This window comes from Diabrotica undecimpunctata, chromosome 2, assembly GCF_040954645.1.
Source record: "Diabrotica undecimpunctata isolate CICGRU chromosome 2, icDiaUnde3, whole genome shotgun sequence".
Taxonomy (NCBI): domain Eukaryota; kingdom Metazoa; phylum Arthropoda; class Insecta; order Coleoptera; family Chrysomelidae; genus Diabrotica; species Diabrotica undecimpunctata.
In genome coordinates, this window is record NC_092804.1 from 2,965,555 (window position 1) to 2,979,908 (window position 14,354).

Sequence of the window (14,354 nt, forward strand, 5' to 3'; positions counted from 1 at the left end):
GCAAGAAATTAGCTTTTAATTAGGAATTTATTATTTTAATGTAAAATGTCAACACACCAACAACTGATTGATAAAAATCCGCATTATTTACAGATTTAGTTTAATTAGCAGACTATCTAGACAGTTTTTACCTATTCATGACAAAAAATGTTAACACGGTTACTAAACAGAAATTTTCCCCAATATACTGACACTGTAGAAGTGTTTTGTCTGTATTTAGCTAATTTAAAATAATACCATAACACATAAATTATTAATTTCAAAATTTCACCTTGTATTATTCATTATAGACCCTACATGATATACCTAGTTCGTTGAAACCAGGTTGTTAAGAATCTTTTAAAAAAATAAAAATATACAGGGTGTTTCATTAAAAATAAGGATTATGGACTATGCCGGAGTTGCGTGGATCACCCTGTACATTTAAATTTATGTTCAAAAAGCGCATATTTAAATTTAAAAGTTAACGTGTCCCAGAGTTTTTTATTATTTTCTATAATAAGGTCACAAACAATTTTATTCCATAGGTGGTTTCCACATTGTATATTAAAGAAAGAGATAACGACGTAAATCGATAACAGAGATCGAAAAAAAAAATAGAATGTATTAAACAGAAAACCCTTGATATTGTACATAAATATTATATTATAGTGTCATAAGAAAACCGAGGTCACGGATGTCATCCACAGAATTAAATCTTTAAAATGAAAATTAAATTATTTTTTTAAAATCTTATTTATTCTGTGAAAATACTTTAGGTCTCATACAAAAATTGCAGTTTTCAGCAATTATTGTTTTAACTAAAAGTGGTTTGATGTAATAATATGAAAATTTTTGTATTTTTTTAGCATTATTATTTCCAATTTATATATTTTTTTATGGCGACTTACCATCCTGTATTGAGGCCGGTATATTTTATGGACAGTCGACCAGTCGATTTTTGGTTTGACATTTGACATTTTATCAATGTTTTGCCTTTGCTCACCGAGTATCGAGTAATCAACGCAAAATAAGTTTGAAATTACAGGAATTATCATATTAATAATGGTGAATATTAAAAGTTGAATCGTTTATTGAACAGTGGTTGAACATATTTTGTTTGTAGATGTAATGTTTTAAATAGACAACAGTAGGTTGTTATAAGGTAAGCTATTGCCTCCATATTTTTTTGAGTTGAAATTTTGTATAAAGTTTAATTAAATTGATAACAAATAAATCTACAATAACGAGTAACGTGCTGGACAAGCTGTAAGTTTAAACACTGCAATGCAATGGAGAATTGTCTACAGTCTACATTTGGTGCAGAAGTCAGGGTGTATTTTAATCTTACAAAGTCGTAAAAAGAGAAGCATTTTACTTAGGCTGTAGCGACCACACTATAGAAAATACTTAATTGGAGAAACAGGTTGTAAAGGGAACTCTTTTTGTGGGTTTGGTAAAGGGATTTATTAAAGCAGTGGAATTGGTGGAATGTTGAAAACAAGGTCACAGCATATACCCTGATAAGAATAAGAAATTTCTTCTTAAGAATTTGAAGCAATTAAACAGTGATATTGTGAAAAATATGTTAGTAGTAATGACACAAGCACAAATGAATAGCTATTTTCTCGGATTAAAAAACGTTTGTACTAGAGTAATTCCACTTATGAAACTCTTTACATTTGGGGCACATTTGTGGTTAAATTCGAGAATATTGAAGTGAAATGAACTACTACCGTGGAAATTCTAGAAACAATTATGAAGAAAAAGAATGAATGCAGAGCTTTGAGATAGACAACAATATTTAAGTCTTGCAATACACAGCTTAAGGAACTTAAAAAATTTGAAGAACTGAGCATAACATGAATAGCATTTGAATGATTAGGTGATTTCATGGACTTGGACTAGTTTCACTATTATTAATCATCCTTAAGTAAATAAGAAAGTACAAAAATTTATATCTTATTTATTTTTATGTAACTGCCATTATTTATGTGATTATTATTATTACTATTAGAACTATGTGGTAAAAGTAAACATTTTGTTTAACAATATTTTACTATCTAACTTATATCCAAAAAGGCTACAGTTTATGGATAATAATTTTGTAATTATAAGCTAACTATGACACAGGTCATAGTAGGCTACTAGACATCAATTAAAGCATCCCTCACTGACCAGAGTTTAATAAATAACATAAGGCAATGCATAATATTTTTAATTTGTACATGTTTAAAAAGAAATTAAGTAAATACCAAATGCCATTAAAAAGTGATTAATTCAAGCTATCATTATGTTGTGGTTAAAGATAAAATATATTATTCATTATTCTAGGCCTGAAAAAAAAAATGTCTACATTTATTGCAAGCTTTTATTCATGCTAATTTCAGGATTTTTATGTAGTTGTTGGTGCTATTATTATAGATTCGTTCAACTTCATTATACAGCATTCCTTTATCATTCTCTGTTTGAGCTTAATAAATATGTTTTTATACATGCATACTGTTTTTGATTATGCTTTGAGTGAATTACAAAGTTCCTGGGCTTTTTATATAGTATAAATTCTGTTCACTCATATGGCAGCTGTGGTAGAATGTATTGTAAGAGTAAATTAAAGCATACTACGATTTATCTCCACTGTTTATTTACTCTGTTTAAATTTCTTCCTAAAATGCACTGTCATTAATGAGTAGGATTCTTTTGGATTAAATCGACACATGGTAATGTGTATAAAATAATTTCAGTTACGTTCCATATGATCTTCCAGTCTAGATTTATTAAACCATTGTCTAGTATTGAAAAATTAGACAGTGTTAATTTTGAAAATGTGTGCCATATGTTCTCATACCTTGCAATGGAAGATCTCTTTGTAAACAAGTGCAACAACAATCTATAATGTTTTTGTAATGTCAAAATACCCACCTGCCACTTGATGTTAAATTTTAGTATTATTAATTCAGGTCCCATAGGCAGAGTGGAGGAACAATTTGTTACCAGGGCATCAGCTCGTTTGTTCTCTTACATGCCTGTGTGTCCTGATACTAAGTTAACTTCTGGACTATGTGGACTTATCTCACCAGGTTGATCTTTCACCTTTACTCTTCCAATTGAAGACAAATTTCATATATGAATTATTTTTTTAAATCTATTGTAGCTGTACAGGGTGCCACTGATCATTTGTGGCAATAGTTCTTCATACATGGCAAGGGCATTCCTGTAATTATCCAGTGGTTAGTATTTATACTACATGGTTTTCATGAAATAATATTGGCATTTAATTGTACTTTTGCTGCCTTGTGCAAAATGTCAACTTCATTCTTGTAATCTCTCTAGTTTTCTAGGTGTGATGAAGGTTTTGGCTCACATTTCTTTGGCATATCACATCACGGATGGATCCAAGAATGTTTTCATTGATTATAGAAGCCTCTTCTGTCATTTTCGAAACTTCTTTAAATTTTTGGGAGACCTTTTTGAATCTCATTGGTCTTTCTAGAAAGTTCTTTGGTGATTTGAGAATCTTGATCAATTTTACTGGTTGCATAAATTTTTCTCATTATTGCTTCATCTGCCAACTGGAATTCAAAGCTTTCTATGTGTTCTCCAGTGGTTATGGTGACATCATTAAATTGTTTTTCAAGAACCTTAGAACCCATCCCATAACTGCTTCACAGTCAGATGTTTTAGTCTTTAAATACAAAAATCAAATATATAATTATTTATAAAACACATGCACTAGGTAGTTTCTTATCTTTCATTAATTTTATTAGTTGGACATTTACATTCTTAGTTACCACTTTACATGTAATTACTATTAGTTTATAGTGTTTGTAAAGTTTCAAAATAAATAAACATATTTTGCATTTTTTTAAGCGATATTATTTTTTTAACAAAATGTTAAATTTTATCATGGGGATCTAATAATTATATTACTCATTTATACAGGGTGAGGCATTAGTATGAAGAAGTTGAATTACTCATTTATTGTAGGAGATCAAAAAAATGATGTAGTTAAGAGTTGGAGCATACATAGAACCATACTTTGAAACTATTTTTAAATATACAGGGCCATTCACTTTTACAGTGTACAACCATTTGTTTTTAATGGAACACCCATGTGTAAGTCATTTTTTGTGCATTATGAGAAACAGAAGGTTTTGTTAGAATCTTTATAACAAAATACACAACAAATTATTAATTCTTTTTTTTTGTTGTACTTTGCAGGAAGGTATCTTTGTGTTTTTGTTGTTTCATGTCCCTGTAAGTAAGCATGGTTGACTGGTGGAATGTATGAAAGCAAATCTAACATGTCCCTTTTCTTTTCCTTAGTCACAGGTCTTGGCGCAGGGTATAAATTTGTCAGAATGAAATTGGCCTTCTTGATTTTTCTTATTTTAGACATAGAGTGGAAAATGGAAAGGCCTCGTTAAGAGTTCCCTTGTAATATAGCATAAACGGTTCTTCCTTCAGTGATTGAATCCATTATATTTTGAGCCATGAGACATGTTCGTTTGTGACTTTTTTTTCCCACTTTGTAAATGCTCCTTCAAGATTCTTCGTAGACTTCCAAGTCTTTGGTGGTGCCCTGTAGTAAAATTAAATCTTAACAGTAAAGATTTTTTTAATTTCAAAGAACTTAAATATGTGGTGTTAATAAAAAAATATTAACAACAAAAATTATGTACGAAATGTTTAGATCCAAGTATCCTGAAACTAAAATTAAATACAGATATTATTATACATTTTTTTGCGAAAACTTTACTTTGAAATTACAATTTTGGAAACAAAAATAGGCCATTTGCAAAGCCTTAACCAGTGGGTACCAGAAGATAAGCAAGAGTTTTATGTCATCATAATAAATTCCTGTAAGACCAATAAATCCAAAACCAAATCATCTTAATAGAACTGGAAACCATGTTTTTTCGATTTTGTTTTAAACTTTGTAAGAATAATGTTTTATTTCTATATTTTATATTAAGTATATTATTTCTTTAATTTTGGTTAAATATATTTTGTGGCTGTTTTTCACAATAAAAACACCATAGAATGATATAAAAACCTAAAAAATTAAATTTGCTTTATAAAATGTATATTTCTGAATATGATCATTGCAAACATTTGGTATAAACTACCCGAGCGACGACTATACACTTGGAAAGCCCTATTTGATGATGGCAATAACCCTGATTCCTCAAGAAATCAAAGATACTATATACTTGTAAATGAGCGTTTCCGAAATGCTGTCAAAAAAGTCACTACATTTCCTAGGGCAGATATTGGATCTGATCATCAACTAAGGTTAAAGCGAATTCAACGACAAAAACCAAAAACCAATGTACTTAACTTTGACGATATAAACATAAAACATAACATTAAAAAAGAATTTAACAATAGATTAAAAAACATCAGAGAACAACTAGAAGATCCAGAAGAACTATGGAGTGAATTTAAAAACCAAGTTAACGAAATCTCCACAAACAATGATTATAGAAAAAACTTAATCAAGAAAAATGAATGGTTGACAGACGGCATCATGAAATTAATGGAACAACTTCGACTGATAAAATCTAATGAAACATAATATAGACCTGCAGAGAAAAATAAAAAAGGAGATCAAATTAGCCAAAAAAAAATGGATGAGAGAAATGTGCGACGAAATGGAGGATGTAATATCTAAACACGACTTATTTAATATGCACAAAAAACTAAAAGAAATGAGTAACATATTTAAAAAACGAGTTACTTCTGTACTCGTCGACAATAATAACACAATTATTGTAAATGAGCACGAAATGAGAAAAGAATGGCAGCTGTATATATGAGAGTTGTTTGAAGATGACAGGAATAATATTGCCGAATTCTACCAAAACTGTACTGACGGCCCAGAAATTATGAAATGCGAGGTAGAACACGCTATAAATAATGCTAAAATTAAAAAAGCTTGTGGTCCAGATGATACACCAACTGAGTTGCTGAAACGAACAGAGGATGATGACATAAAAGTAGTAGTAAGACTTTTTAATTCAATATATAACACCGGAGTGATTCCCACAGATTGGCCTAAATCCATCTTTGTCGCAATACCTAAAAAACACAATGCGAGAAAATGCTCAGAATATCGATTAATTAGCCTAATGAGCCACACTCTTAAAATTTTCCTAAGAATACTTCACAACAGATTTGTTGAAAAGAAAAGATGTATTTGCATGTTTCGTGGACTTCGAAAAGGCATTCGATAAAGTACAGCATGTAAAATTAATGCAAATACTGAAAAATATCGGAATAGATGACAAGGATATTCGTGTTATTAAAAATTTGTACTGGAATCAAACTGCTATCGTAAAAATTGGAGATAACTACACCGATGAAATCTCCATACAACGTGGAGTTAGACAAGGTTGCGTTTTGTCGCCAATATTGTTCAATGTTTACTCGGAGCAGTCATTTAAAAAGGCACTTGCCAGACAACCATAATATGGAATAAAAATCAACGGGGAACTACTTAATGTGATTAGATATGCAGACGATACAGTAATTCTGTCAGGTAATATTGAAGGTCTTCAAATTCTTCTTGATCGTATTCACAAAGTAAGAGAGGAAATGGGCATTAAAATAAACTCAAACAAAAACAAATTTTTAGTGTTTAGTCGTGACCCACATTCCGATGTGAAACTTCAATTAAACGGAGTCCAAATTGAGAAAGTTCACAAAATGACATATTTGGGAACTGTGATAACGGACCAACTAGATCCAGACATAGAAATAAAACGTAGAATAGCAATGACTAAAACTACTTTTATGAAAATAAAGTCATTTCTTTGCAATAATCATCTCAGTTTAGAACTAAGACAAAGAATGGTTAAGTGCTATGTGTGCAGAAGAGTGGATGCTAATGGTATCGATAATGAACAAAATTGAAGCATTGGAAATGTGGGTTCATAGGCGAATGCTGAAGATACCTTGGACAGCAAGGAAAACTAATGAAGAAGTACTAAGGAGCGTCAAAAAAGATAGAAAACTGCTAAAGACTGTTAAACATCGAAAAATGTCTTATCTGGGGCATATAGTAAGAGGAAGTCGATATAAAATATTACAACTGATCCTTAAAGGCAAAATAGAGGGCCGTAGAGGTGAAGGAAGAAAACAAGTTTCTTGGTTAAAAAACATTTGTGACTGGACTTAGATATCAAATGCAGGACAATTATTCCATATTGCAGGAGATCGAGAAGCCTTCGCAATGGTGATCGCCACCGTCGGATAATTCTGATATGGCACGCGAAGAAGAAGGAGATATTTCTGAAAGGACCCAAGTTATTTTTTTTTTGAGAAATCTGTCCAATAAAGAAAATTCAAAATTCTAGATCGATTTGATTAATACATACCTTGAACCGAACCATAGCAGGAGATAATAGCAGCTATCAAATCTCTGAGAAACAACAAGTCACCGGGAATCGATAACATTGCTGCTGAAATACTTAAAGCTGATCCGCATCTAACTGCTGACCTTTTGCTCCCCATAATCCGAGAGGTGTGGGAAATAAACCACATTCCAGCGGGCTGGAAAAAAGGTAACATTATCGAGCTTCCAAGAAAAGGCAACCTCACACTGTGCAAAAATTGGAGAGGAATAACCTTGCTTACTGTCATAAATAAAATTTTCGCGACCATCATACTGAAAAGAATAACAAACAAGGTTGAGTTTCGAGCTAATCAAGCAGGCTTTAGACCAGAATCTTCCTGAATAGACCAGATTAGTACTGTGAGGGTAATAATGGAACAATCGGTTGAATGGAACACACCCCTATACATGGTTTTAGTTGATTTTGAACGTGCCTTTGATAGCTTGTCTCACGCTGCTGTATGGAAAATTTTAGAGCTAAGAAACATCCCGCAAAAAATAATTTCTATTATAAAGTCACTATATACTGATGCGAAATTCAGCGTGACACACAATGGGATCAACAGTGACGAATTCAACATACTTACTGGAGTTAGACAGGGATGCGTGCTTTCTCCGTTTCTTTTTAACATAGCTATAGACTATGTTCTCTCCAAACTAGACTCCAACACAAGAGGGATACAATGGACGTTAACCACACGCTTAAGCGATCTAGAATACGCGGACGATATCTGTCTATTAGGTCAAAGGTTCCAAGATCTGGCTTACCAATTGGAAACACTTTCCACTGAAGCCAATAAAATAGGTTTGAAAATCAATATTAGTAAAACCAAGTCCATGAGAATAAATGCAAGGAACAACACGCTATTTACTATCGACAATATGCAGATTGAAAATTTGGAAAACTTTACGTATCTTGGAAGTGTCATAACAGAAAACGGAGGTACAGAAGACGATATTCGTATGAGGATACGAAAAGCCCAACAAGCTTTCAGCACGCTCAACCCTGTTTGGAGATCTGGCGAGTATACTACAAGGACAAAGATCCGAATATTCCGATCAAATGTCATGTCTGTTCTACTCTACGGATGTGAAATCTGGAAAGTGACAAACACCCTCACAGACAAACTGCAGGTCTTTGTTAACAAATGTCTACGAAGAATTGTTCGTATATTCTGGCCTAACACCATCAGAAACGACGATCTGCTACACCTGACCGAACAAAAGAGGGTACAAAATGAAATTAAGTCCAGAAAGTGGGGTTGGATCGGTCACACACTCCGAAAAAATAGTTGCAGTATCGCAAAGACTGCCCTAGAGTGGAATCCCCAAGGAAAAAGAAAAAGAGGTCGCCCAGTACAAACTTGGAGAAGATCCATCATGGACGAGATAAGAGGCCAAGGAAAGTCTTGGAATGAAGTGAAGGCCTTAGCGCAAGGCTCTATGCTCCACTTAGGAGTTCAAAAACCTTATATATATATATATATATATATATATATATATATATATATATATATATATATATATATATGTATATATATATATATATATATAATATATATATATATATATATATATAATATATATATATATATATATATATATATATATATATATATATATATATATATATATATATATATATATATGTATATATATATATAATATATATATATATATATTAACCGAACCATACTAATGAAAAAAGAATAAAAAGTTTAAAATATCAAGAGGTTCAAAAATAAACAACATTTTTTTGTTTTTCTCAAAACTTGAATGTATCATTTAGTCCCTTAAAGAAATAATCGATTCAATTATTTTGTCAAATTTTCTGTTTATTGAAGCACTGTATTAGGCACTCTATATTAACAATAAGATGCCTGTGAAAACATATATATATATATATATATATATATATATATATATATATATATGGTAATTTAATAATTATATCGGTCTTAGATTTAAATTTTACGTAATTACTTATGAGTGTAAATAAATAATTAAAATATTATTTTGGTACACCTGTGCAAAGTTGATAAGAGGAATAGCGGTGGGTCGCAACTTCAATTGAAAATTGTTATAGTATAATTTCCAAAGCATTTGTAATTTCCCTCGTACTAATATGCAGATTATCAGTGACAATAAGGATTACATTTACTTTATTTTCTTCATTTACAATAGTTTTTGTATCCGTTACGTCAAATTGGACGTCGTCGCACTAATGCTCACTCTATATAAATGCATACATAGGATACCGATAATACCTTGTTTAATAAAAGATGTTGCTTTCAGAATTTTCCAAGCATTTCAACATTTAAAAGTATGAAAAACATTGAGGATAAAAAATAACTACCGGTAAAATGGATTACTGGTTCAATACATATAAGTCCCAACATGACCAGTCTGTGAATATCTATTCGCAAGCTCAAAATTCAGGGTCGCAATATCCCAGTCAACAAGGTGCTGATGGCAAAACACGCAACCGACCAACTGAAATGAAAGTAGTGGGTTCGATGTTTAGTTACTCTCAAAGTCAATCGACAACTTATGTAAGAGATCCTTTTAAAAATACCAGCTATTCTAATTCCAATAAATTTCCCAAAAAAAATCCTGATGATAGAGAGTTTGCTGAAATATTTGGAAAACCAAAATACCCTTCTGGGAATAAACAACCTGAAACGATGGTTGGGTCATTTTCAAGACAGGAATCGGATATCCATCGTGAAAAAAGCCCTTTGGGATATGCTCGGGCTTCGAATTCATATGGGCAGATACCTTCTCGCGAAATGAATACTTTCGACGGCGAAAGAAGTCAAGTCCATCGTGAAACTCGCGGAGGAAGCCCCCCTTCCACGAGTGAAAGAAGTCGTTTCGGAAATGAAACCCGTAAAAGCCCTCCCAATAGTGAAAGAAGCCGCTATGGTCTTGGAATCCGTGGGAGAAGCCCTCCTTCCAATGGAAGACAAGAAACGCGCAGAAAGAGCCCTTTTACAACTCGAGAAAGGCGTCCGATCAGCGGTGAAAGGGCTCGATTTCGTCGTGAAACGCGTGAACTAAGTCCTCTTAACCGTGATAGAAGTCCTCTGGATCGAAATAGAAGTTCGGATAATCGCCGAGATGCCAAAAATATGCCGCGTGAAAGGGGGACGGGAGTAGATGAGAGAATAGATTTTATACCACCAGGAGATAATCCTTATGAGCCAAATAGAATTGAGAGAATTAACCCTTTTACGAATAACCGGAATTTGGATTATACGAGAGATGGTATTATTGACTTATGTGGAGATGAGATGGAAGACAAAAGTAGATCGCTTGGAATAAAGCAGAGTACAGTACAGAGCAACATTGAGAATAAGACGAAAGTTGTACGTGATAATCCTTTTAAGTCAATTAGAAATGGGAAAATTAACCGGAATCCAAATTACCGGAATTCGGATAATACGAAAGATGATATTATTGAATTGGACTTGTGGACATGTGGGGAAGAGATGGAAGACAAAAGTGTAGTACCGAGTAACATAGAGTATAAGACGATAGTTGTTCACAGACGATATCCAGACAAATTATTAAAGGAATTTGAAACAAGAGTTTTGGATGCTGTATTAAGGTCACACATCGCAAGTATTACTCCGAATGATAGACCACAAATTGAACACGGTATTTTCACGGGAGGTGAATATGTTTTCACCGCTAAAGACCAGAAATCGAAAGCGTGGCTTGATGATATGGTTCCGAAGTTAAAGGGACACCACGAGGGTATCCATCTAAGAGTCGCAGACATAAAAGAATTACCACCCGCAGCAGTTAAGACCATGATGCCTCCTGTCACAATCCAATCGAGGTCAGTATCTTTATGGGTTCATCGCAAATCATGTAATGAAGGTCCAAATGTTATTCTTTCAAAACTAGAAGCCCAAAATGCGGGACTGTTCACTAGTCACTGGCGCTTTCTAAGGAGGAAACGGAGTGGAAAACATTTTATAATGATGACCTTTAAGATAGACGAAGAAGATGTCACGCGTCTACAAAGAATCAATATGAGACCTGAGCTTGACGGTGATCAATTGAAAATTTTAATTCAAACATTTTTAGAGAATTAGGATGTTCTGAAAGGAATCGGTAAGGCATATTCTGCTTTACCGATATAAATAATGTACAGTATCTGCAGTAGACTTCCCTGTTAAGAATAGAAATCGTAACTGACAAAATCCCTATTTTGAGATATTCGATGTTTTAGATTTGATTAATTACCATCAAATGTAATGACTCATTAAAAATCTTGTTACAACATAGCAATATATTTTTTGATTACAAATTTAATTGAGTGCGTGCAATTTTCTTTCAGAGTATTTGAAATTAGACTTTTGATAGATACGACATTTAATCCTAACAAATCGTAAAAATAAGGTAAAGTAAAAAGTCTTATCTTAATCAAAGGTATAGTTTATTAAGATAAACAAAATAACACAAAGTCATAATCAGTTTTTTTAATCATCTAAAGCTCCAGGTTCCATTGAAGTTAGTAAATTATTCCAAAACGTTTGTCTGCTTTTAGGCATGTGTCCACACAATTTGGATATAATTAGTTGTTTTCTTTCAGTCGTTATGCCTCTAGGAATGGACTTGTGTGAAGGTTTTGTCATTCCCTGTTTTGCATTCTTTGCATTTAGAATGTTTACTTCACTTTCTGTCTCTGAGGTGAAGCTGGTTTTGTACGAAAAAGTATATTTACCTCTAGAAACATTTACTTGAACCATTTGATTTAGGTATGGCCTGGGATTAATTTTATTCAGTTTATATGCAGAAGTACCATCTTACCATTAAAAAAAGTCAGCTAATTCCATAACAATTACTTTAGCATTACTTGCTGCATTTGTTACTGCATCTGAAAAGTCTTTAAAATCGTATATTTTACCCATTTGCTTCATGGAGCGTTCCACTTGGTGGTGGAATGAGTCCGCAGCCATGAATTTATGGCCAGGCTCAAAATACTTGATACTTAATTTTTCAAGTGCGATATCCTCAGAGTTTCTCAATAAACAGGATGATAACATAAAAGTAGTAATAAGACTTTTTAATTCAATATATAACACTGTGATTCCCACAGATTGGCCTAAATCCATCTTTGTCGCAATACCTAAAAAACACAATGCGAGAAAATGCTCAAAATATCGATTAATTAGCCTAATGGGCAACACTCTTAAAATTTTCCTAAGAATACTTCACAACAGATTTGTTGAAAAGAAAAGATGTATTTGCATGTTTCGTGGACTTCGAAAAGGCATTCGATAAAGTACAGCATGTAAAATTAATGCAAATACTGAAAAATATCGGAATAGATGACAAGGATATTCGTGTTATTAAAAATTTGTACTGGAATCAAACTGCTATCGTAAAAATTGGAGATAACTACACCGATGAAATCTCCATACAACGTGGAGTTAGACAAGGTTGCATTTTGTCGCCAATATTGTTCAATGTTTACTCGGAGCAGTCATTTAAAAAGGCACTTGCAAGACAACCATAATATGGAATAAAAATCAACGGGGAACTACTTAATGTGATTAGATATGCAGACGATACAGTAATTCTGTCAGGTAATATTGAAGGTCTTCAAATTCTTCTTGATCGTATTCACGAAGTAAGAGAGGAAATGGGCATTAAAATAAACTCAAACAAAAACAAATTTTTAGTGTTTAGTCGTGACCCACATTCCGATGTGAAACTTCAATTAAACGGAGTCCAAATTGAGAAAGTTCACAAAATGACATATTTGGGAACGGTGATAACGGACCAACTAGATTCAGACATAGAAATAAAACGTAGAATAGCAATGACTAAAACTACTTTAATGAAAATGAAGTCATTTCTTTGCAATAATCATCTCTATCTTGATCTTATTGTGTATACAAGAGTCTCTCAATAAACTACCGAAATACACAGGGTCGCTTTTCAAAAAGTTTGTTATTTAATATATTTCATTGGTAGCTGTGTAATACACGATTATAAAAATTTATTAAATTATTTCATATGGTATTTTCAGGTTGTTCAAGTGAATATACTTGATAATTGAACATTTTTTAACATGAAGAAAGTAGTTTTTTTGTTCTACGTGAATAATTGTAGTATATGGATCTAAATTCAGAAAGGTACTTTCCTTCACACTTTTTACAGGCTTAGGACTGTCAGCAAAAAACTGGCGTGTTTAAAAGTTTTTGCTCTTCCTAATCGGATACCGTTAAAAATGTACAGTAATAATAGTTCTATTTACAGTATATACATACAAACGAATACATAATGTACAAAAAATAGATGAATTGAAAAAAAAATATAGAAAAATATATACAAGTTAATATTTACAAAAAAAAATACCCAAAATAACTAAAATATATGTATGAATTCCTAAATACCTAATTCTGTTTCGCTGTCGCTATCCTCTTCAAGATTAATAACAATTGGTTTAATTATGTGATTCAAAGTAACATGAATTTTCTACGTTCATTACATGGCGTACTGAATTTTTCCAACTTTCTGGGGAGATATCATCAACACATTTCCTTATTAATTCGACTACACTAACACTTAAAGTCGGAGAAACATTTTGTGACCTAACATTTGACTTTAGTTGGTGCCACATATGCTCTATGGGATTAAATAAACAATAGTAGAACGGAAACCGTAACACTGTATGCCCCTTGTCCTCGTCCAATGCGTCACAAACATATACTTTTTTAATAGAAAATGATTTTAACACTTCTAACAGTTCATTTTTTAAATAACTTTCTTCAAAATATATATCGTTTTCTAACAGGTAGTTTTGAATTTCAATTTTCGTGTTATTTGCACTTGGAGACTTATGTAATTGACGACTGTGGTAACTTGCATTGTCCATTACTATCACTTTATTTTGAAGAAGGTTAGGTGTAAGACAATTCTTAAACCATTGCTTAAAAAGCTCTGTCGTTGTATCCTCATG

General features: G+C 32.4%; 1 protein-coding gene across 9 annotated transcripts in view; it reads left to right on the forward strand.

The window, feature by feature from the left end:
• Positions 1–14,354, forward strand: part of LOC140434075 (uncharacterized) — a 41,438-nt gene that overhangs the window by 14,820 nt on the left and 12,264 nt on the right. For 3 of the 9 annotated variants that reach the window (XR_011950020.1, XM_072522088.1, XM_072522089.1), the window contains exon 1: positions 947–1,144. Coding sequence is in view for 5 of the 9 variants with exons in the window: in XM_072522093.1 (XP_072378194.1) it covers positions 9,739–11,478 (1,740 nt within the window). In the remaining 4 variants the exon portion in view is untranslated. Of the gene's footprint in view, positions 1–940; positions 1,145–9,670; positions 11,704–14,354 lie in introns of those variants that run through there. The other 6 variants (XM_072522094.1, XM_072522092.1, XM_072522091.1 and 3 more) reach the window with 6 other exon arrangements.